Source organism: Suillus discolor, assembly GCF_016758755.1.
Source record: "Suillus discolor strain FC423 chromosome Unknown F5147scaffold_56, whole genome shotgun sequence".
Classification (NCBI taxonomy): domain Eukaryota; kingdom Fungi; phylum Basidiomycota; class Agaricomycetes; order Boletales; family Suillaceae; genus Suillus; species Suillus discolor.
In genome coordinates, this window is record NW_024541303.1 from 174,888 (window position 1) to 197,170 (window position 22,283).

The 22,283-nt window shown below is 49.7% G+C and overlaps 7 protein-coding genes across 7 annotated transcripts; 4 read left to right on the forward strand and 3 right to left on the reverse strand.

The window, feature by feature from the left end:
* Positions 1-24: 24 nt before the first annotated feature.
* On the forward strand, positions 25-2,854 carry F5147DRAFT_747243 (copper amine oxidase; the record flags this gene model as incomplete). The annotated part of the gene is made up of 13 exons (XM_041439925.1): positions 25-129; positions 181-369; positions 439-458; positions 512-678; positions 728-816; positions 921-1,046; positions 1,070-1,253; positions 1,309-1,462; positions 1,514-1,589; positions 1,645-1,822; positions 1,881-2,540; positions 2,607-2,643; positions 2,695-2,854. 13 exons carry the CDS (start codon positions 25-27, stop codon positions 2,852-2,854), a joined length of 2,145 nt encoding a protein of 714 aa, XP_041289361.1.
* Positions 2,855-3,005: 151 nt separating this feature from the next.
* F5147DRAFT_333168 (uncharacterized protein) lies at positions 3,006-3,907 on the reverse strand. Its single transcript, XM_041429265.1, has 4 exons — positions 3,805-3,907; positions 3,578-3,751; positions 3,134-3,509; positions 3,006-3,085 (listed from the first exon to the last, which is right to left on the reverse strand). The coding sequence occupies exons 1-3, from the start codon at positions 3,849-3,851 to the stop codon at positions 3,209-3,211; spliced, it is 522 nt and encodes a 173-aa protein (XP_041289362.1). The 5' UTR covers positions 3,852-3,907; the 3' UTR covers positions 3,006-3,085; positions 3,134-3,208.
* Positions 3,908-4,024: 117 nt separating this feature from the next.
* Positions 4,025-9,289, reverse strand: F5147DRAFT_711380 (dynein associated protein-domain-containing protein). Its single transcript, XM_041438320.1, has 17 exons — positions 9,002-9,289; positions 8,416-8,946; positions 7,985-8,363; positions 7,839-7,932; positions 7,688-7,779; positions 7,451-7,587; positions 7,111-7,340; positions 6,841-7,036; positions 6,318-6,491; positions 6,058-6,257; positions 5,798-5,967; positions 5,647-5,746; positions 5,480-5,600; positions 5,197-5,425; positions 4,780-5,142; positions 4,648-4,724; positions 4,025-4,595 (listed from the first exon to the last, which is right to left on the reverse strand). Exons 1-17 carry the CDS (start codon positions 9,239-9,241, stop codon positions 4,155-4,157), a joined length of 3,774 nt encoding a protein of 1,257 aa, XP_041289363.1. The 5' UTR covers positions 9,242-9,289; the 3' UTR covers positions 4,025-4,154.
* A 147-nt stretch (positions 9,290-9,436) lies between these two features.
* F5147DRAFT_711383 (raptor N-terminal caspase like domain-containing protein) lies at positions 9,437-14,713 on the forward strand. The gene is made up of 10 exons (XM_041438321.1): positions 9,437-9,476; positions 9,525-12,910; positions 12,980-13,088; positions 13,135-13,252; positions 13,310-13,434; positions 13,483-13,700; positions 13,751-13,968; positions 14,017-14,139; positions 14,189-14,397; positions 14,458-14,713. Exons 1-10 carry the CDS (start codon positions 9,452-9,454, stop codon positions 14,484-14,486), a joined length of 4,560 nt encoding a protein of 1,519 aa, XP_041289364.1. The 5' UTR covers positions 9,437-9,451; the 3' UTR covers positions 14,487-14,713.
* Positions 14,714-14,891: 178 nt separating this feature from the next.
* On the reverse strand, positions 14,892-15,749 carry F5147DRAFT_711386 (uncharacterized protein). Its single transcript, XM_041438322.1, has 2 exons — positions 15,177-15,749; positions 14,892-15,122 (listed from the first exon to the last, which is right to left on the reverse strand). Exons 1-2 carry the CDS (start codon positions 15,565-15,567, stop codon positions 14,959-14,961), a joined length of 555 nt encoding a protein of 184 aa, XP_041289365.1. The 5' UTR covers positions 15,568-15,749; the 3' UTR covers positions 14,892-14,958.
* A 618-nt stretch (positions 15,750-16,367) lies between these two features.
* Positions 16,368-18,317, forward strand: F5147DRAFT_777198 (kinase-like domain-containing protein; the record flags this gene model as incomplete). Its single annotated transcript, XM_041441952.1, has 9 exons — positions 16,368-16,373; positions 16,429-16,626; positions 16,678-16,743; positions 16,791-16,976; positions 17,034-17,064; positions 17,108-17,151; positions 17,207-17,434; positions 17,491-17,627; positions 17,687-18,317. 9 exons carry the CDS (start codon positions 16,368-16,370, stop codon positions 18,315-18,317), a joined length of 1,527 nt encoding a protein of 508 aa, XP_041289366.1.
* Positions 18,318-18,671: 354 nt separating this feature from the next.
* F5147DRAFT_754693 (uncharacterized protein) lies at positions 18,672-21,965 on the forward strand. Its single transcript, XM_041440299.1, has 12 exons — positions 18,672-19,055; positions 19,099-19,514; positions 19,573-19,985; positions 20,125-20,248; positions 20,573-20,809; positions 20,864-21,054; positions 21,116-21,205; positions 21,258-21,286; positions 21,340-21,400; positions 21,452-21,501; positions 21,557-21,674; positions 21,729-21,965. The coding sequence occupies exons 1-12, from the start codon at positions 18,934-18,936 to the stop codon at positions 21,753-21,755; spliced, it is 1,878 nt and encodes a 625-aa protein (XP_041289367.1). The 5' UTR covers positions 18,672-18,933; the 3' UTR covers positions 21,756-21,965.
* The last annotated feature ends 318 nt before the right edge of the window (positions 21,966-22,283 follow it).

Here is a 22,283-nt window from a genome sequence, read left to right on the forward strand (position 1 = left end):
ATACTTCCGTGTTCTCTCCTCAATATGGCTCCTTCAGCCTCTCCTGCAACCGCTACGACGGTATACACTCCCGTGACAACAAAGTCTACCAAGTTTAAACACCCCCTAGACCCCTTGACCCCAGATGAGGTACTCATTGATTGGCTTTCTACCTCAACGTGTCCTCATTCCCTCTTCTAGATCAATGCAGTGTCTTTGGCGATCCGGCTTTACACTACCGCAAATACACCAATCAAGGCCGTCCGCTTCATCACTTGCACTCTTGTCCCACCTCCGAAGAGGGCCGTCCTTGCGGCACTAGGAATCCCTTTGACCCCAGGCGCCCAGCCCGAACCGCCCACTCCGATCGTCAGGAAAGCCGAAAGTGATGTACGTAATAAAAATGCATTTCACGTTCTGCTCCTTTTTTTTCTAACCGGCAACGGGCCTACCACCTAGTTCTTGGACGTCGTCAACGGGTTCGTGATTTTGTACAATAATTGCGATCACACGACAACTCATCGTAATATAGGGGTACTTTTAACGCTATCCTGTCTCTTGAAGATGGCACGTGGAACGTCGATACCTGCGAGTTAGTCGCAGACGGTGCAGAACCTCAAATTTCTCCCGAGGAGCTTGCTTTCTGCGAGCATGTTGTGCGCAGAGATGCCACAGTTCAAGCCCTTGCGAGAGAAGTCGGTAAGTGCTGACTGGGTGTGACATGGGAATTCTGCTCACTGTCTCGTAGGAGTGGAACCCGACCAAATTTATGCTGACGGCTGGGCCATCGGCTATGATGACCGCTTCCCGAAACATACTCGCTTGCAACAAGCTTTCGTCTTCGCTCGTTATTCTGAGCACTGAGAACCTTTATGCCCACCCCTTGGTTGGTTTTTTTATTCACTTCGCTGAATTTGTCGACTGAATACATGTGATTACAGGATTTCGTTGTGGTCATCGACTCCCTCGCAGAGAAGGTTATCCAGATTGACTTCCCGCCGACCTACAAAAGGACCGAGGATGGTTCTGTAGAGTTGGGTGTCTCGAGTACAGAGCCAGTGCCCATTGTCCGAAGACTTCTTTCACCGAGTCGAAACGAGAGCGCCTTCCACCCCCTCTCCGGTCTTTCGATTTCCTCCCGGATCTCCTCCAGGCGGACCCGACTCACAAGCCTCGTGATGATATCAAGCCTCTTCACGTTCTTCAGCCCGAGGGCGTGTCATTCAAGATGGACGGCAATGTGCTCGAGTGGCAAAAGTGGAAGATGCACATTGGTTCGTCATTTGTCATACTCAGCCTTGTTATTCATCTAAGATGTCATTCATGCAGGATTCAGCCATCGTGAGGGTATCGCGCTTTCGACCATTACCTACAACGATGACGGCGAAATCCGTCCTGTCATGTATCGTCTGTCGCTTGCAGAGATGGTTGTTCCATATGGCGCACCAGAATTCCCTCATCCTCGCAAATTCGCCTTCGACAGGTGAGTAGTATCCCGAACAATTGTTGATGGGTGTGTCTCAAGTTATTCTAGTGGTGAATATGGCATGGGGACGATGGCAAACGAGCTTTCCTTGGGCTGCGATTGCCTTGGACAGATTCACTACCTCGTACGTATCCATAAGTGTCACTTCATGCGATGATGTCTTACCGATCCTTCTCCAGCCTGGCGCGTATGTCACGCATTCTGGGACTCCGTTTATAATCAAGAATGCGATCTGTATCCACGAAGAAGATGCCGGTGTTCTTTGGAAGCACACTGACTATCGTCCCGGTGGCCGCCATCAGACAGTTCGCAGCAGGCGTCTTGTCGTCAGCATGGTCTGCACCCTTGCAAATTACGGTATGTTGACTGGGACACAAATCTGGCTTGTGGTGGCTGAGGTTTCCATTGCCATCAGAGTACATCTGGAACTATCATTTCTATCAAGACGGTAACATTGAAATTGAGATCCGTCTTACCGGAATTCTGCAGGTGTATGTCGCTGCTCAAGACGAACCCAACCCTTACGGTACGACTATCGCTCCGAACATCAACGCACACAACCACCAGCACCTGTTCTCCGTTCGAGTCGACCCGATGGTCGATGGCCTCTACAACTCGGTCGTCGAGTCCGACATCGTCCCTCTCAGTGCCCCCACTGGCTCGAAGGAGAACTTCGCAGGCAACGGTTTCGTTGTGAAGGACAAGGTGCTCAAGTCTCAAGTGCAAGACGGCGCGCGCGACTTCGACTGGGCCCGTGAACGTCGCTGGCGCATCACCAACCAGGCAAGGACGCATGAGTCATCAGGGAAGGACGCAAGTTATGCTATCATGATGAAGGGAGGTGTGCTTCCACTTATGGCGCATACTGACTCCTGGGTTGCTCGTCGTGCTTCATTTGCTCACAAGACGTTATGGGTTGTAAGAGATAAGGAGGGTGCAGATGGTAGCAGGATGTGGCCAAGTGGAAAGTACGTCCCTCAGACGCGTGAGGAGCCTGAGGACTCTGTTGGCAGATGGGTCAAAGATGGAAACGGAAGCATCGAGAACGAGGACATCGTGCTCTACCTGACTGTTGGTGCGTTGTACCTTTCTCATATTCTTTGGTCATTGGATGAACGATATCTCCCCACCTCTTTCGTAGGCACGACTCACATTCCTCGCCCTGAGGATTGGCCTGTGTGAGTACTACTCACTGCATATAAGAGTCCGGCCACCTAACCCTCCCTCAGCATGCCAGTTGAGCACGTTAATTTGATGTTCAAACCTAACAATTTCTTCACGAAGAATCCGAGCATGGATGTCCCAGGAACAAACGACCCGATGAGCAAGCCAGCCTTCAATGGAGCGAATGGCGCCAACGGCTCGAACGGCGCTTGCTGCTCCCATTAATGTGATACCACTCACCCGACGTTTTCTTGGTTCTGCGTACTCGAAGGACACCAGTGTATAACATTTTTTTCACCGCTATCGACTGCCCATGCGTGTATCAGATATCTCGAGTACCTAGTATGATTACTCGGACAAAGATCCGAGCGTTTAATTTGTCTCCACTGTATTACCTATGCTTACTTGGATAAATTTCCAAGCTACTTAATACGATTTACTGCTGTTGTCTGTGATCTGGCGAGAATGAGGGAAATTTAAGATTCAACGAAAAGGTGAACTTGCCTTGGGATGGATATCCACATGTAAATGTTTTCGCGCGCGAAAGCGTGATCCTGGGTACATCCTGAAGTCCCCTCTTCAAAAACTGAGTCCCTGCATCGTCGGTCTTCTCGCATCTTCTTCCAATTTCCACACCTGTTTCTGCCGATCCACATTTTGAACACCACCGTCCTCAGTAGAATCAGCATCGACCGCTCTCAACGTAGGCTTCACACCAAGCGAAGCGCACAACGCCTTATACCGCGATCGAATCTGGCGCTGCAGCTTCGAAATATCAATCTCTTCCATCGCACCAGAAGCCACCGCATCAGGAGAAGGATTTATCCGTGGGAACTGCGATACAAGATCAAGTAAATGCCTGATATGATGCACCGCGCGTCTGCAAAAGAAAAAGAAAAAGTCCTCGCGATGAATAAATCATCATGGAGAAGAAACGAGTGAACGCACTGGTCGTCCCGTCCATGCTTTGCATATATCGCTTGCCAGGTTGTAGCGAACCCCTCGTAGAACCCGATCTCTTCCCATATCTCGAACCCTTTTTCGCGTCCGAGGGCTCGACCTTCGATTAGGCCGTGGATGCGCCCGTGCGCAAAGCCGTCGGTGTACCCGGCGTCGTAGAACCTGAGACTTGCTCTTCAGAGGGATCTGGCAATTATAAAAATAATGAAGCCAACGTCTGTTCCAGGTGCACGAGTGCTTCGAGATCAAATTCATCAGCCATAGCTAGAAGGGTCGATGGTGAAAAGGCTGCTTGATGAGTTGCATATGAGTTGTTTGGTAAAGGCTTTAAAACCTAACTGATACAAACAAACTGAAGTCCTAGGCACGGTGACACTGTGCACTGAGCTTGCTACAACTGAACATCGCGCGATGATATAAGGATAAAAAGTTATCAGTCCATATGCTCATATTGATTGTCCATATACATGACGTTTACTACCTTATCCCCTCCTCGTAATACATAGGGTATACAACCTGATATTAGTAGAGTAACATAAAAAATGAAGTAAGGTATTAATATCCCTCAAAGCGCATTTGCACGATCCAATAGGCCTCTGACGCGCCTGCTAAGTCTCTCGGCCTCTAATTTCCGATCAAGGACTTGCTGAGCAGGACTATCCTTCCTCCGCATCCACATCTTCCCACCTTTACAATCACTTTCTGCTCTCTTTGCATGAAGAGCGGATAGATCAACAACACGAGGCGATGAGGAGAATTTGATGACGTCCCGGTAGAGAACCTTGGTTTCTGTGGCGAGCGAGCGAATGGTAGGAGGAGCGGATGGTAGTTCCGTATCGGATTCGTCTGTGTCGGATTGTCCTGAGGGGTCCAGTGGAGGTGTACGCACACGACTGATAGGTTCTGGGAGATGTGGTAGCGCTTGTATTTCCTTGAGCAGGTCCTGTCCCTTGAGATACGAGTTTTCTGTGCGCAAGAAGCGGACGGTGCCACGAAGAGCCTCGATCTATGTGACAGTCAGAACAACAATGATAAGATGGCTCTAGACCTGCACGGACCTGCTCCAGAAGGTGTGATGTCTCCACATTACCATCCATGGGGACATTCTCTGAATCGACAGGTTGTGTGCCAGCAGCTGGACACGGCAAGTTATCGGACCGTGCAATTGACCCCAATACAAATAAACATACCTTGTCGCTCCGAACCCGCAACCAACGCCTTCAGTTTCGCATTGTCTTGCTCGAACGTATCCAGGTCGGCTTGCAGTTGCTCCATTGCCTCTTCGTATGCACGTTCCTGCTTGCGCGCTTTCGAGAGCTCAATCTCAAGATCTCCAATGGTATCCGCTTGCTTCTTGACCGCTTCCATGCGCCGTTCCATGTGCTCGATCTTCACCCCTGACTCCTGTATCACTTGGTCTTTTGTCTTGAGACTCCGTACAAGTCCTTGTATTTCTTCCTGCAGCTGTGCGGCTTTCTGCTCGGCTTCGGCATTGATAGCCATGCTGGCTCTGATCTCCTCAATTCGTAGGACCCATGGTGGTGCGCCGGAGACTTGGTCATCGTTAGCATGATATTTGATGAATATCAGAGTCAAAAGAAGCCTACTCTTGAACACGTTCTCAGGTTCCATTGCCAAAGGGAGCAACTTGTTGCACTCCGCTGATAACTGGGCAATAGCTTCACCAACCGCCTCGAAGCACGAGGTCCCAGGTTTCATGTCCTTGGCGACAGTGGACATTGCAGTCTGCCTGGCGTACGACAACACTGTTGCAAGCTGAAACGGAGCCTTGGCACTACGGGCGTCGCTAAGGTGTGGAATTACTTGTTGGGCGAGCTACAGTTGTACAAATGAGCAGTCTTCCTGACAAAGGAGAGCGAAAACACTAACGGAGATACCGAAGTTGACTAGCTCGGGAACTGCATTGCTGAGAGTCTTGAGTTGCTGAACGAGATGTGATTTGAGTGCCGAAGACTCCTGGATAACGTCATCGAGGCGCTTTGTAAGTTTCCTGCCAACCGCTCAGCACATATCCGCAACGCAACAATCGACCTCACCTAGACAGCACCTTGGCACTCTTGCACTTTTCCAAGAGTTTCTGCAAGGGCTCGATGAGCTCTTCCTCGGGATCATAGCCACCCATGTCGAGGACGACATCTGTGGAGTAGTTTGTGTAAGCGATATCGTGGCCGAGGCAGTGTCACGTACCCTCGTCATTGAGAATGACAGCAACGGACGTCTTCGTGAGCCCGATCGAGGCGGCAAATACATCGAGATCATGGTCAAACGAAAGTGCATACCCGAGTTCGCGCTCGCCCAGATCCTGTTCAAACCCATCGAAATAAGTCTCTGCCAGATGATCGAATTGTGCTAGCATCCTATGTCAGAAGTAAGCGTTGTCTCATTCGTCGACATGAAAAGGCAGGGAAACGAAAGTCGCGAGGTATCGAAATGAAGACTAGACGCACTTCAGCACGTCACTGACGAATTCCATCTCCCTAAACTCATCCCGTCGGAGAAGATCAATGTGCAGATCGATACGTTTCTCCATGGGGGCAATCTCAGGGTATATTCGCCCGATATTGAGGAACGATGTAGGGTCACACCGCCTGAGGATAGTAGCGAAACGTTTGCAGAGCGTGGAAAAGGACGCGGCACGGCCGCGCATCTGTTATTGGTAAATAAATGTTACGAGTGCCGCTGTTGAAAGTCAGAAAACACAACGCACTTCACATATTCCAACAAGCGTTTCCGAGACGACACCATTGAGTGAGTCTGGTAGACCATGAGCCAGTCCCACAATAGTGTTGATGAGGTCGGTTTTGTACCCCAGGCGTGCGAAGAAGAGATAACAACTTGTAGCGTCGCTGTCGGACTCGACGTATTGTTGAGGTAGGTAAGGCTAGAAAGGAAGAAGATAAGGTGCAAGTCGAGGAGGGATTAGAGCAAGTGAAGAAACACAAGAAAACTAAGGGAGTAATGGGAAAATAACGGAAGAATGAAGCAAATATGGGGGTCGAAAGGAGACAGACGAATGAGGTCATAAAACGGAAGCGCGGTAAGGCGGGAATGCTTCATAATCATGACTTCATACTTGCATTGCCCTGCACACAGCTTCTGTGTCTTGACGAGAAATAAACGCAACTAATGAAAGAAACGGGGGAGGGGGTGAAAATGAACAGGAAAGTCGGAAAGCAAAGATAATGAACAGAGGAGGGTAATGTTCCCAAACAATAAAAAATGAAGCCCACCTGCACAATTCCCAACAATTCCCCCCTCTCCCTCGCCTCGAGCTTCTTGATCTCCAGTTCTACTGCCCTTGCCTGGTTTTTAGCAGCCGAGGATTGGAGTTTCAAATTCAGCGACATCATCGTTGCCGTCTGGTGCGCAGCCGTAGCAGACTCGTGCTGCGCTGTTTGTGTCGCTGAACGCATGGAGTCGAGTTCGCTGGTAAGTGGATTAGCATGACTCTCGCGAAGACAAACAACTGAAGAAGCAGGCGAAAATAATAGGAAACCCACCCTTGCATATCTGCAACGACTTCCCTAAACCTCGCGATCGTCACATCTGCGTCTGACGCTATATCTTCAAGTAACCCAACTCTGACCTTCTCTTCTCTCAGGTCCTTCTCGCGATCTAAAATTTCGTCTCGAAGTTCACGCTCAACTTGAACGTGGTTCTCTTCGAGTTCGTCTGTGAGTTCCTTGAGAGCCTCGAGGTCTTCTATTGTGACGCGCTGTTCTTCGATTTTCTGGGGAGGAGGATGAGCAGGTGTAACCGAGGCAGAGAATGTGTGACATTGTGTGATGGAGTGTAGATAAAAACAATGCTCCTGGAGGGAAAGGCAGAGACCATACATACCTCCGAAAGTGATAAATTTCGTTCTGTAAGCTGCACGAGCAGATCTTCTGCTCCTAGTGCATCATCAAGTTGTTGTTGTAGTGATGATATCTGCGTTTCCGCATTGGAAAGCTTAATTAGTGTTTGTTCGTATTGGCCTATTGAAGACGTCAGTTTAAATGAAGTTCTAGGGAAGAGAAAAGAAAAGGGAGGCAGAGAATGGTGACGATCAAGATGACAGGTACTAAAGGGACATGCCTTGTAGGTCATCAATACTCGTGATGTCTTTCTCCATCTCTGCTATGCGGCGGCGCTGTTCTTGTTCTGTCTCTTGCGACATGTCGCGAAGGCTATTTCAGCGCACAAATCATGAAGAATTCGATGTAAAAACATAACAAATATAACACACCGTATAAGCGCCTCCTTCAATCGCTCGTTCTGTTTCTCAAGCTGGATATATGCGAGTGATGTCTTAGCGTTTGAATCACCATCTCTGCCCGAGGCTGCAAGAAATAATCCATCAGCCAACTCCCAAACCCAACGCATTATACTAACCACCATCCTCCTTCATGACATCCAGCTCCACTTCAACACGAGCAAGCCTTTCCTTCACCTCCTCCAACTCCTGTTCTGCTAATTCTGCCTTCTCCTCCGCAACCTCCTTATCCAACATCGCCATTTCCAGCTGCTCTTGTGAATCCGCACCCCTTGTCTCACCCAAACTCGCAAGTTGCTCTGCATCTGCTAATGCACGCTTCGTTGCAATCAGTTCAGACTGGAGGGATTGTAGTTTAGCTTGAAGTTTGGGGCGCAGGGCAACGAAAGACTCGGCGTCTGCGAGGCGGGTTTCCAGCTCACGAATGTGTCGAGCATCATCAGCGCGTTTAGCTTCGAGTACGCGTATCTTCGCATGCACGGCGGAATCTTCGGTACGCTATAATTTTGATTGAACTGAGTGAATATAGAGTATATGCACGTGGACTTACGGTTGTGGGTGATGCGGGCTCATGCGAGGGGACACGAGAGATGGAAGGTGACGGTATCAGTTTTGTACCGTTTAGAGATGGGGAGTCAATTGGTGCGGGGGGTTGCAGAAACGTGCGCGCGATAGGCGAAGGTGGTGGTGGAGGCTCCACGGCCGCATTCTTTGGTGGCAGTGATAATGGGGAGGACGTCCTCTGCACCTGGACGAGAGCCTCCTGTGAAGAGGACGACCCGATCTTAGGGGTCTGAAAGGCGGGACTCTGAGGAGTGGAGGATTCTGCGGATGGTTGACGGGGAAATGATTTGCGATGTTGAAGAGTTAAAGATGGAATGCGCTTCGCGGGCGACGAGGTAGCCGTGAGACGGGAATTGCGTGGGGTAGCCACGGCAGAGGCTGAAGGCGTGGCCTTCACGGGACTGGACGACCGGGAAGAAGACCCTGATGCGCCATTTGAACGCAGTGATGCTGCACGCGAAACGCCAGTGCTAGGGGTACGTTGATGACCCATGACTGTCCGAGCGGCCTGTGTTTTCTATGAATACAGGCCAGGTCAGGGTGGCTCTGGTAAAACAATTATACGGACTCACAGGAGGCTGTGGTTCAGGCTCGGCATTAATTACCTTGACCTGGCTTGGACGAACGAATACGCCATGGTTTGGCTTGCAAGAAAAGTAGGTGAGGCCTTGAAGGCTCCCATCGTTCTTGCCCTTGGGCTCATTAAGCTCAATACCAATCCATTTGCCCGACGAGAAAGACGTGGCGCCAGAAAACCGCACTATTCCACGCCCCGCCGAAACTTCGACGAGCGCACCCACTGGGGGGTCCATCTAAAATATGAAAAACAAAGCGAATGAAAGTGACGGTAAAGATTATTGTGCCAGTCTACTAAAACGCGTCTTGCCAAAGTAACCGAAATGGTCCATGTCACGTGGCAAGTAGTTTACGAATTCAAAAGTCCATGGACCAAGTCCACGAACCTACCGAAGGTGATCAAGATCAATCACTGTACTATTACCACACTACCGACTTCTACTGTCATGCAAAACGGTCGGAATGTTCAAGGTTTGTTTTAATTATCATTCTTATTTACATTACATGATGCAATTATAGACCTCCTGGGGTTCAGAGAGCGACAGAATTCAGACATGGGCTCGGATGTCCTCACGGAGCGCGCTTGGGGTTCTGCCTCGACTTCCGATCCATCGTCGACGCGCACTACAAATGGTGCTCATGGACTGCGAACAGCATCAGATGCAACATTGCCAGACCCAACTCCGATTATTCCATATTGGTCTGCAAAACGTCATCTCACATGTGGTAATCCTGCTCCTCGTTCATCTTCAGCACGTCTCTTTCCATGGCGGGGAAGTGCACCCGGAAAGCTCAAGACCGCAAATGCGGCTCTCGTCCTCTGTCTGAACATTGACGTAGACCCCCCAGATATAATCAAGACTAATCCCTGTGCAGCGCTCGAATGCTGGGTCAATCCTCACTCCCTCCCCTCTCATAAGGCTCTCGAAGCCATCGGCTCTAACCTTCAGCATCAGTTTGAGGGTTTGAGTCTCAAGATCCCTTACAAACCCATCCTTGATCCCTCCTATGAGGACCTTCGCCGTTTCTGCCTGACTCTTCGTAAACAGGCCAAAGACGAAACAGTTTGTTTTTATTACAATGGTCACGGCGTTCCGAAGCCCACCCCCAGCGGGGAGCTTTGGTGTTTTAACAGGAACTACACACAATATATTCCCGTCTCGCTTATGGAGGTCCAGACTTGGCTCGGTAGCCCAGGCGTATATATTTGGGATTGCAGTGCTGCCGGGCACTTGCTCTCCAACTTCATCACCTTCGCTGAACGTCGGGATCAGGATGCGTTCACCACACGTGGGGGCTACGCAGACGGCATGCAGCCGTACATGAACTCCCTTCAACTAGCCGCGTGTGCTACCCATGAGCAACTTCCGACATGTCCGGAGCTGCCAGCAGACGTTTTCACGTCATGTCTAACCTCCCCCATTGACATCGCGCTGCGATACTTCATCATGACCCATCATCTACCAAATAACATCACCCCCGACATGGTCATGCAGCTACCAGGAGATCTCAAGGACCGTCGGACACCTCTTGGCGAGCTCAACTGGATCTTCACCGCTATAACAGACACCATTGCGTGGACCACGTTCCCTCGGGACGTGTTCACGCGGCTGTACCGCTCCGACCTCCTCATTGCAAGTCTCTTCCGAAATTTCTTACTCGCAGAGCGCATCATGAAGAACTACCACTGCACCCCACACACACACCCTCCACTTCCAGCCACAAACACTCACCAACTCTGGGCCGCATGGGATTTAGCTCTGGACACATGCCTACGCCAACTACCTGAACTTCTCGCGAAGAGTCCAGGCGCACCCAATAGTCCCCCAAGTCCCATTATCGGCACAGGCGCGCGCTCTGGACACAGTGGTCAGCGCGGATCGTCTGGTGCTCCGAACACCGAGAAACCCTACCAATATATCCCGAGCCGCTTCTTTACCGATCAGCTCACTGCGTTCGAGGTGTGGATTTCACGCGGTGGTTCTGCACTAACAAAGCGTGGTCCTCTGTCACTACCTCTCCAGAACGGCGGGGATCGCTGTGACACGCCTGACGTTGTAAATGGAACCACTGCCCCTGATGCTGATCTTGTCCCACGTAAACCCCCCGATCAGCTCCCCATCGTCCTGCAAGTGCTGCTCTCGCAGCCCCATAGACTTCGGGCCCTGATTCTTCTTTCCCAATTTGTAGACCTCGGACCCTGGGCCGTCAACCTTGTGCTCACCATTGGAATCTTCCCATATATATCTAAGCTCCTGCAAGCCGCAGGCCAGGATCTGCGTCCGGTGTTGATCTTCATATGGGCACGCATCCTTGCAGTAGATCCCAGTGTTCAAGTCGACCTATACAATACCGGGGGATTCAAGTACTTTGCGAATGTGCTGGCGACGCAAGAAGACAACGAGCTGCCTAACAGCAGTGAACACAAGGCTATGTGCGCATTCATTCTTAGTGCCGTTGCAAGAGACTTCTATAACGGCCAGATGGCATGCTGGCGCGAAAGGGTGTTCGACGCTTGCTCCGAGCGTCTGGAAGAGGGAGACTTTCTGCTGAGGCAGTGGAGTGCGCTATGTATTGCGCAAATATGGGACTCCAATGATGAGGTCAAAGTGTATGGTGTCGATCGTGGGATTCAAGACAAGCTCATTCTCATGCTGTCTGACGACTCGCCTGAAGTCAGAAGCGCAGTCCTATACGCACTCTCGACTTTCATGGGTGCGGCTGGGGGCAAAGGTCAGGGTGGCGCTGGGACTGGGACTCAGTATCAGCTCGAAGAGCGCATTCACTTCAGGATGGAGGTGGCTGTTGCAACTGGAGCCACTCTTGCTGTGAGGGATGATGCAAGCCCAATGGTGCGTAAGGAGTTACTCGTGCTCATAAGCTGCCTTGTGCGCGAATGGCGCGGGCACTTCGTTGTCTGCGCGTGGATGTACTGGGAAGAAGACCGGCGATGGCGCGCAGGTGAACCACAAACCCATCATCATCACCATGCGGAAGAGGAGGTCACAGCTCAGGCGCTCGCTGAATGGCTGGACGGATTTGGCGATGACGAAGGTTCGAGGGAAGAAAACCGAGTGTTACTCTCAAGCTTTTTTACAATATTTGTGGTGCTCATGGAGTTGACAATTGACCCATACCACGAGGTTGCGACACTCGCACAGACCGTGATGGACTACATTTTTGCGCTGCTCCTTGCATCACCTTTTGCAAAACTTAACCTTGTCCCCCCACTACCCGTCGATTACAAGCCCGCTGGTACAAATGGCGTGCACTCACGTGTGAGCTCAGCACAAGGATCACCGCTGATACAACACCCGCCCTCGCCGTCATTATCCCGTCCATCAAATACACTCCGGCGCACGTCATCCTTTGCAAACACACTGCGTCATCTTACAGGGGGTATCCCTTTCCCCAGCAGCGATGAGGCACGCGCCCCGCCAAGCCCTGTACCATCCTCACTCTCCCGCTCTGATATCCTTGCTGCATCTCGTCCCCCATCACCAAACTTCAACGTCGCACAGTATGCTTCGCCCTATTCACGTCCGCCAACGCCGTCACGGGATAAAGAAAGAGACTTGGCTTCGCCTCCGGTGTCACCAACTGCAGGAACTGCGACCTTCCTACCTTCGCATGTGATGGAAGCGCTTGTTGAGGAAGATATGGTGCGTTTGCGAGCACGACGTCGGGAAGGAGCACATGGGCGTCGTTCCGCAGGCTCGGGGCTCGCAGGGGGTAGTGCCGGCGGTGGCCTGAACAGTCCATGCGAAAGTACATTCTCTATGGACTCGAATGTCAGCAATGTGCCGCTTGGCTGTGGGACTGGTAATGGACTGCGTGATGTACTGCCTTTGAAAAGCTCGTTTTTTGCTTGGTGTTGCGAATACTTTACGGAGCCGCAGATGCGGGTACGTGCCATGTGACATTCGTGGGTCCTAAATATTGATACTGATTGTGCTCTTGTTTTGTTTTTACAGCAAACGGAGGCGGACGAACCAGGAAGCGTGCAGTACAATTACCAAGTGTGGAGGCAGCAGCGAAATGAGCAAGTCATTACAGAGACGCAGAAACAGGCAATAGTTGCTGGTGCGTACTATGTCCCGATGTGATAATTGACACCAACGCTGCGCAGAGAGTTCAAGATGGGATCGTCCTGTGGCCAACCTGCACGTGAACAGTCATCCCTTGTGCATGGCAATGCATGCATACGACCCCCACCTAGTTATCGCGAATGACAACGACATGATCAGGTTCGCGTGTGATTTATCTTGTGCTGTAATGACCCTATTGACGCAATCACACCGCAGTGTGTGGGATTGGACACAGCGCAAGCGCTTGAATTACTTCTGCAATGGTAATCCTAAAGGCACAAGCATCACGTCGCTGCAAATAATTAACCAGGATGTGGGCGGGATCATCATGACTGGTGCAGGTCAGTCCTTAACCTCTTCGTAATCTCAAATACTTATAAGTTGTGCAGCCGACGGCATCGTGCGTCTGTACCGGAATTACGACCCCACAGTGAACCAAGGTCCACTCCAGATGGTCAGCTCATTCCGTGCACTGCATGAGTTGATCCGGGTGCGTAGGGGTAGTGGCCTTGTGCTAGATTGGAAACAATCGGGTGGCACGCTGCTGGTTGGGGGCGACTCTCGCATTATCCGTGTATGGGATGCCCACACGGAAACTCAAGTCCTGGTAAGAGGGCAATACCTCGTAGTGAGGACTAATCACTCATGACTTCAAAGGATCTAGAAACTAATTGCGAGAGTCCTGTGACGTCTATCACATCTGATCAGGGCTCGTCGTCCACATTCATTGTTGGCTTTGCCGATGGCCTGGTCAAAGTTTTCGATCGTCGACTAGAGGAAGAGGACGCTATTGTTAGATCGTATCATGATCATCACTCATGGGTACAGAATGTCAAATATCACCCACGCATCAGTGGTCAGTTCTTGTCTGGAAGGTGAGCTGAAGCCGTGTAGTGTGTGTACTGGGATTCACATAAATACAGTCTCGCTGGCGAAGTCCGTCTGTGGGATTTGAGAGGCCCTGATACAGCGATTCAGGCTTGGGACTTGCACCATACGGGCTTGTCTGCGTTCGATGTACATTCACAGACGGGCGTGTTTGCCACGTAAGTGCGATTCTGTTTTAGGCAGAATGGTTGGTTGACTAGGTTGCAGAACATCTGCTCTTACTCCTGCCAACTTTAGGCACCAGCGGCTTATGGTACACTCTATATCAGATTCATTGTTACTCTCCACGCTTAGCCTACCAACGGGCCTCAACGCGTATCCATCTCGACCACCGACGCCTTACATCCCTAGGCATACGTCTTTCGCGTTCCACCCAATGGAGATGTTGTACGCTATTGGACAGCCTGATGGTTCTGGTGTGTTGCATGTGTTACTCGACATGAGTCAAACCGCTAATCACTCCTTGCATTATCTAGTTAAGATCACTGGATGCAAACTCACCTAGAGAATGTATATTCATGAATACCCGCGCATCACCATCATTAAATTATATGGTGGCTGTGTCCATTTTCCTCATTTTACTGCTTTCTGTAAGCCCGCTGGACTTGCGAATGCTTTTTCTTTTGGCAACGTCCTTATATCTCAGCTCAACTAACTCATAATCAGATCTTTCTGTAACTACTACGCCCTCATGTATCCCAAAATGATCGAAGCAAATCAGTCTGTCCGACAACGAGTTGTAACTTTCTTGTAAAGCCCAACCCTTCTGGCTCTACAAGTTCCTGCAAGTACATATAATATACCTATAATTGATCCTACAAGTCCAGATACACCGCCCACAGTTCAGTAAGAGTAAGTAAAATTATAACGACCAAGACGATACGATGAGCTCGTAATGTTAATGAATTGATAAGTCGTAATGGGTGTGGTATGATGTGGTAATGATACTTATCAAATATCAATCGCAATGGCATGATCTAAAGCATCAAAGTAGTAGCCTGAGCATACGACAGGCCCTTCCAAGCGGGAGATTCGGGGGTAAGAGAGATGAATTCCCAAGGTTCATTAATCCCAATGTCGTGTCCAAAGTCGTCAAGAGCGATGACCGAACGAACAGGGGGGAGGATCTCGAAGTCAACATCTACGCACAACTTCGAGTCAGCGTTTTCATAAACGAAATCTTGCAGCACCATACCTTGCGCCTTGGATAGTTTCTTGGTCCTGAACGTCACGAAATCCGCAAGCGCCATCTTGGAGAAACCGGATTCGTTTCTCGGCGTTGGTGCGATATTAATGGGGCGACCGGATCCAGTGAAGGTACGAGGGTCAGGCTCATCGCCATCCCAGAACTCCATGCTGGCCCTCCTGGCAGCCCGGTTTAAGTGCCCCTCCTTGAGCACTGGTGCTCGTACCCTCGCTGCCGCTTTCTCTTTGCGCTCTTTCATCTGCGCGTGCTCCTGCCGCTCCTTCGTCTGGTGCCTAGCGCGTTCATATGCGCGCTGATCCTTCGCATCAAGTTCAATGAGACTATCTTCCACCGTCTCACGCGAATGCTGGAGGGACTTCTCAGAGGATATGGTAGACATGGATGGTTGAAGCTCAAAGGACAGTGTCTCACTTATATAGATAGGCGGGAACGATATCCCGCAGCGGTGACGGCGACGGCGGAAGCATTGCCTTTGAGGGTCACAGCACCACGGCCAAGTACTGGTTTGAAGTGGATGATAAATAATGGTAGGATTAGCTCACAGCTTTGCCAAGCTAAGGCTACTGTGGCCCATCACCCAAGATAACGAAACTCCGATCGTAAACGTCATCACGTGACTACGAGGCCCCGCGTGGCTCTCTCATTTGAATCTTACCTTCATTGGAGTGCCGGAGACAGTAGATGCCCTGAGCACTACTGAGAAATAGTATTATTGTCCTCAATCACCACTGTGACCGCAATCTTACGCGAGCGACATTAAACACGATCGTCTCCGAAATGATCCTGTAGCTCCACAGCTCCGGACATGCTGGGCAGACTTGGAGCTGAGGCGGTCGAAGTCAGAAGAAGCGCCCACAGCGATAACAGTCAGTCATCTTCCGAATAGTTCTGTTATAGGTGCGTTAGTTGGTCCTGAGCGACGAGCTACAAGTACTGATAAAATTTACAGTAGCGGTGCATGGGGTCCCATACGCGTTGGGGTGAAACAGATGAGAATTTAGCCACTTTCTAAGTCATTCTGTCGGACAATGACTACGTAAAACACCTTGTTAAGGCCTACAGTGGAACCAGTAGTCCAGGAAGCGGCAGCGGTACCGAAATTGCAAACTCCCAAAGCATGCAGCTGACTCGGTTCTCGAGTGTTTCTCTATTTTTTTCCCGCGCACTGTGCAGCCCCTCATGAGTGTATGGACCATCGCTTTATAAAATATACACACCTCACTCACGTAGCTACCCACAGACTTCCATTTCGTCTCCTTCGGAGATAACAACAGATGAACTTATTAGTGAAGCCAGCCAACAATCAGCACATTCTTCATCAGGCTTGCTGCAAGATCTTACCAAGGAACTGCAGAGGAGCTCGCCGTTTCCCATAACTTGCGGAGGCTTTGGAGACATCTATAAGTGTCAGTTAGTGAGGCCAGATGGGACCATTCCAGTAAGACCAGTCTGTGCACTTGCGTCACATATTTTCCTAAATATAATGAAGGTAGCAGTGAAGACCATCCGTGCTTTACAGTCTGATAACGAGGCATTGATGCGGAAGAATAAGAAGGTAATGTCCTCCTCAATAATTGGGGTTTTATATTGAATTCGGCATAGAGAATTCGTCGCGAGCTGAAAGTTTGGGGTCGCCTCAAACACAACAGTATTCTTCCACTCTGGGGAGTGGCAATCGACTTTGGACCTTATCTCGCAATGGTCTGTCCATGGGCTGATAATGGAACTCTGACTGGCTTTCTTGAGCGCCAAGAAGATGTATTGACGTTGGAAGATAAGTTCACCCTTGTGAGCCCGTATTCGCGAGTATTTCTGGACACTCGTTGACCTGTTGATGCATGTCAGTTGACTGATATCGCTCTTGGGTTACAATATCGTAAGTGATCCTTCACTCCATCCGTGTTTCAAATGCCAACAAGAGTCAGTCCATAGCAAATCAATTGTCCATGGTGACCTGACGGGGGTGTGTACGGGGACATGCAGCGGTACCCCTCATTACTGATGTCCTGATTCTCTAGTCAAATGTCTTGATCTATGAAAATGGTCGGGCATGCGTCACTGATTTCGGTCTCTCAACTATGATCGAGGAGTTTATCGGTACTTCCTATCTCACGAGCTCCATCAGGGGAAATGTCCGATGGGCAGCTGCAGAGCTATATGACATACCCGAGAGCGATGAAGATGATTCGCTGGTGTCGCTCAGCGTTGAATGTGACATCTACTCATTTGGTAGCATCATCTTGCAGGTGAATACTTGAGTTCTGGGCCAAAAGAACCTTTGTTCACTTTGCGAATGCTTTAGGTATTAACTTGCAAGGTACCCTACTACGATGTGAAGAAGGATAATGCTGGTGTTGGGACACGTCGTCAGAGGAAAGAAATCAGAGCCTCCCAAGGGCTCGCAAGTTGTACCCGCGCACTGGGAGTTCATACAGCGGTGTTGGTTACCTCGTGCTAGTCGACCATCAATTGGAGATATTGTGCTGTTTGCACATCAGCGATACTGCGAGCTGCATTCAAACTAATGCAGTTGATGATGGGAATTCGTCTGGGAAACCGTCTGGGATTTGGCCTGGGACCTGGTCTGGGGGCTGGTCTGGGCACTGGTCTGACAGTGATAGCGATGAAGGTAAAGACTCTGAAGAGTCAGATGACGGCAGCTCCTCTGGAACCGACCAGAGTGTCGAAGGAGAGAGTCTGGATGGAGACGATGATGGAGAGTATGATAAAGAGCAACAGGGCAGTGAGGGTGACGAGCACGACAAGAGGGGTGACGAGGATGATGAAGACGACAAAGGGGTTGATGGTGATGAGGTCGTTGGCTTAGATGGAAGGGACGGGTCCGACGACAACGACAGCTCCTCCGGAATTGACCAGAATGTTGAAAGAGAGGACTTCGACGAAGATAGGGATGACGAAAGTGTGGAAGGGAATGAAGGGCATGAAGGCAGTGAGGGTGATGAGAATGGTGGTGACGAGGAGGAGGATGAAAGCAGCGAGGTTGTGGAGGGTGATGGCGATGATGAGGGTGATGAGGACATCAATGGCCCGGACAATGATATTGACTATGACGATTCGGATGGTGGTGCGGACGGTGGCTGGAGTGATGACTCGGACGTATCCTGGTAGACTGGATCTGACTAGCTACTACATTATTAGTACTGGGACTCAGTACTCAGTACTCAATCACGGTGCAATTTATTTAATCATTTGCCAGTGAATGAAGATTGTAACGTGGATGATTGTAACCTCAGGCCTCAGTACTAGTCAGTACTAGTCCGGCCGCTCTGACTGACTCGGATTGGTGGGTTTCGCGGCGGATAATGATATTACTTAGAAGTAATCCTGCACGTCCGCGTATCATAATTCGAGTCTCATCGCCAGCCGATTAAATGAATACTATAATCACCGAGAGTCTAGGCACCTCGCCGAGTCGTTGCGTTTACTAATTGCCAGCCAGCCATAACCTTGCATGTAACGTACGTACACAAAACGTAAGTACGTGTTCTTGTTGGAGGCAGGGCGCAACTACGCAAGACCTTCTAGTTTCATACTTAGTATGAGCTCATATCCTTTTCCAAACGTCTTCCAGAAATCCATTTACCCCTGCAGCCCTTCAAGTCATTTTGGGGCCGAATTACCCTTCACTACCGGTGTTTCATACACTAGTTCAAGTTCTAACTTGATTGAACATACCAGGGAACGATACCATAAAAACTCATTCTGACGAAGATTACAGCTTGCCATGCCTCGCGAAAACAGTTTTACGGACTCTGTCGGACGTTCCTTGACGCCTGACCTTGAGGACGAATTTATGCCATCGCCAAGTCCAGCATTGCGTTCCGCATCTCTTGCTCATATCGAACTGTCTTTACCCTCCAATGGATCCTTTCAAGAGCCTGTGGCTCAGTCTTGCCGACGTGCATCTTCGTTCAATAATTCCGGCCTCACTGCAGCCAGAACGTGCTTCTGCCATCCATTTTCAAACTCCCAAAGATCGCTTCCGTGCATGTGTTCGTAAAGTAATTTCCATGCACCGAACAACAACAGTCTTTTCGGGCTTCGGTCTCGCCGGTGCGGAACCTGGTGTTGACCCGCGAAGGCAGTCCGCATACCTCCATTATGCGCACATTCGTGAGCGCTGCGAGATCCAGATCAACGACTATAGTACCGTGAGGAGCAGCTTTGGAAAGATGGATAATGAGCGTTTCGTACAAATGTTCAATGATGAGAGAAGTTCGGAGAAGGAGTCTTGGGTGAAGGTGAGGTGGATAAATGTGTGCGGCATCAGCTGGGATGTGATGAGTGTGCTTGCCCTGAAGTACGGTATGTAAATGGCTATGATACCTCATGCGAGGTGTTGATAATCATCCTGCATGCGTAGGCCTTCATCCCCTCGCCCTCGAAGATGTATTGCACAAACACGGACACACGCGCTCCAAAACGGACTACTACAATCAACACCTCTTTATCCATGTCTTATCTCACACACTCGCTTCCTCCTTTTCATCTCACTCCTACCTACCAGAGGACGAAGACCCACTACGGAGCTTCTCACCAGGTCCAATGACACCAGAAGACTATCACGAGAAGGGGTACTTCAAGGATAATAATGTTCATGATGCAGAGGCTGGTAATGAAGATCACACGATGCATGACGACAGTGTGCCTGCAACCTGGCGACTTGGAAGCACTGTCAGGAGCAAAAGGTCAGCGAAAGCTGACATGGAGAGTGTGGCAAGGTCCAGGGAGGATGGCTTAACCCTGCTGACATCTGCTACACGGAAAGAGAGTGCAGTGCGTTGTATCTCTCACATTCTGCGTTTTTCTTCAACCCTTTGACGCAATTCATGATGTTTCGATTTGCACTTTTTGTTACTTTTCTACTCTTTTATGATCTCTTTATCAATTCGGTTCCAAACTAAATACTCATCAGAATGTCCTCCCTGCGCAGTCACGAAAACGCCGGGAGAAAGCTCGTATGACTCTTGCTGATCTCAAGAAGGCAGGTCGCGTGGACGTTTGTATCCACCCGATATCAATTTTCTTATTGAGAGACGGTGAGTGCTGGACTCATTCGCCTAGTTGTTTCATTGTGTTCTTTTACATTTGTTTTCTGCCACATTCTATCCTTCCTTCTCGGTATACTTGTCTTGTCTTGTATCAATCCATGCCGATAGGAGTGTACGCACATCCGGTGGGCCACGTGTATGATAATGTATGGTGCCATGTATCCCGATTTTGAGCCAATATTGACTATATGCTTTTATTTCGACGCATATATTGCAATTTGTGCGCATTTTTGCTCTTGCTTTGATTTATATGCTTCGCGTTTGAGCTGCACCTTAGTTTCGAATGATAATAGCTCACTCTACCTGACACAGGCACAGTAATCTCTGTCATGCCGTCCAATTTCATTCATTTCACAGGTCCCATCATGGCGCGTCTCCGACAGCCCGACACGGGGCTGCGTGCATCTGCAGATCCCAGTCTACTCGTTCAAAGTCTGCTCGACCTCATTGTGGACTCTGCACTTGAGGTAGTGGATGCATTCCACGAGAAGATATTGCAACTAGAATACGATGTGTTAATGAAGCCGAATATGAAAGTGGTTACAAGGCGTGCGCATTATTCCCATCGTCTGTTTCTGCTTGTGTTGACAGACCTGAAACTAGTGCACATTCTTTCTGGTGATTTGATACTGCATAAGCGGACCCTTGGGCCCCTCAAGACGGTCATTTATGGGCTACGGCGGTACGACGAGGACCGGTGTGCTGCACTTCTCTCACCTGCTGAGAAGGAGGTGCAAGAGCAAAGCAGAGAGAAAATAAAGGGGTTCATGTCCCATAAGAGCAAAATATACCTGGTGCGTCGTGACCTGTTTTCGCCTCTTTGTATAAGTCTTGGCTGTTGAGATACGGTGGCAGGCGGACGTACACGATCATATGGAATATATCCTTACAAGCATGGATATGTTCGCAGGGATAACAGAAAACCTGATGAACTACACGTTCAATGTGCGTACTTGTTTTATCTCGACTCTCTCGTCTTGATTGACGTGAGTGACAGATAAAATCATACGAAATGAATGTAGTCATGTGCGTGCATTTTTTATTCCATCGGCATGCTTTGAGTTGATGTCAACTATCAGGCGCCGCCTCACCCTCGCAACTATCATATTCCTCCCGCTGACATTGCTCACGGGTTACTTTGTATGTTTCCTGTCATCTCACTTGCCCCACCGAGTATAACGTACTGCATAGGGAATGAATTTTGCATCGATGTGGAGTGTCAAGTACCATTCCGACGCCCTGTACATATCCTATCTACTGACACAAAACCCGAGGCTGACGTATACATGCACACAGATTTTGGAAGATTGCAATCCCTCTCATGGCATTCGTTATACCCTTATTTATGTGGTCAGACATAAAGCATGCTGCGCATTACGCTGAGAAACGGTGGGCGGCAAGGAGGTCATTGATGGTGCGTCATTGCTTGGCTTATTGTGTACTATGTATGTTAATAATCGTCTGATAGACTACCAAGACAAGTTGGCGTGACTGACCGATGCCCGCAATATTCAACGCGATTGTATTGCGTTTGGTAGATTTCGGAGTATTTGACGTTGCTTGCTTGCGGACTAGCGGCGATAGCTAGAAATGCTAAGTGTGGTTGCTACGGGACACACCTCTTTCTAAGCTGAGAACACATGCCTTGAGTGGAGTGGACTAGCACTCCTTTGATCACATATACCTTGACCGCTTTAACATACTGGTATGCTTGTTCAGCAGGGATCTTGTCCAGTGACCCTATTTCCCGCGCTCATGAGCTGTAGCATTAGGCTCTCAGGTCACACGTTGAGTCAGGAATCAAAGCTGATTCTCGAAACGTACCGAGGTCCGACAGACGCACAAACTTCGCGCCGGCGTTGCAGCGCAATCCGCTTCTGAATAATGTTCAGGATGACAGAGTGGCCAGCTAAGTGGCTGCTTGTGCATGCAGCGAGGACCCTGGAAGACTTTATGGCTATTTCTTAACTAAAGAACAGTTTCCCTCACCTCATTTGTGTACAGGGAGGCGTGTCGAGCTTTG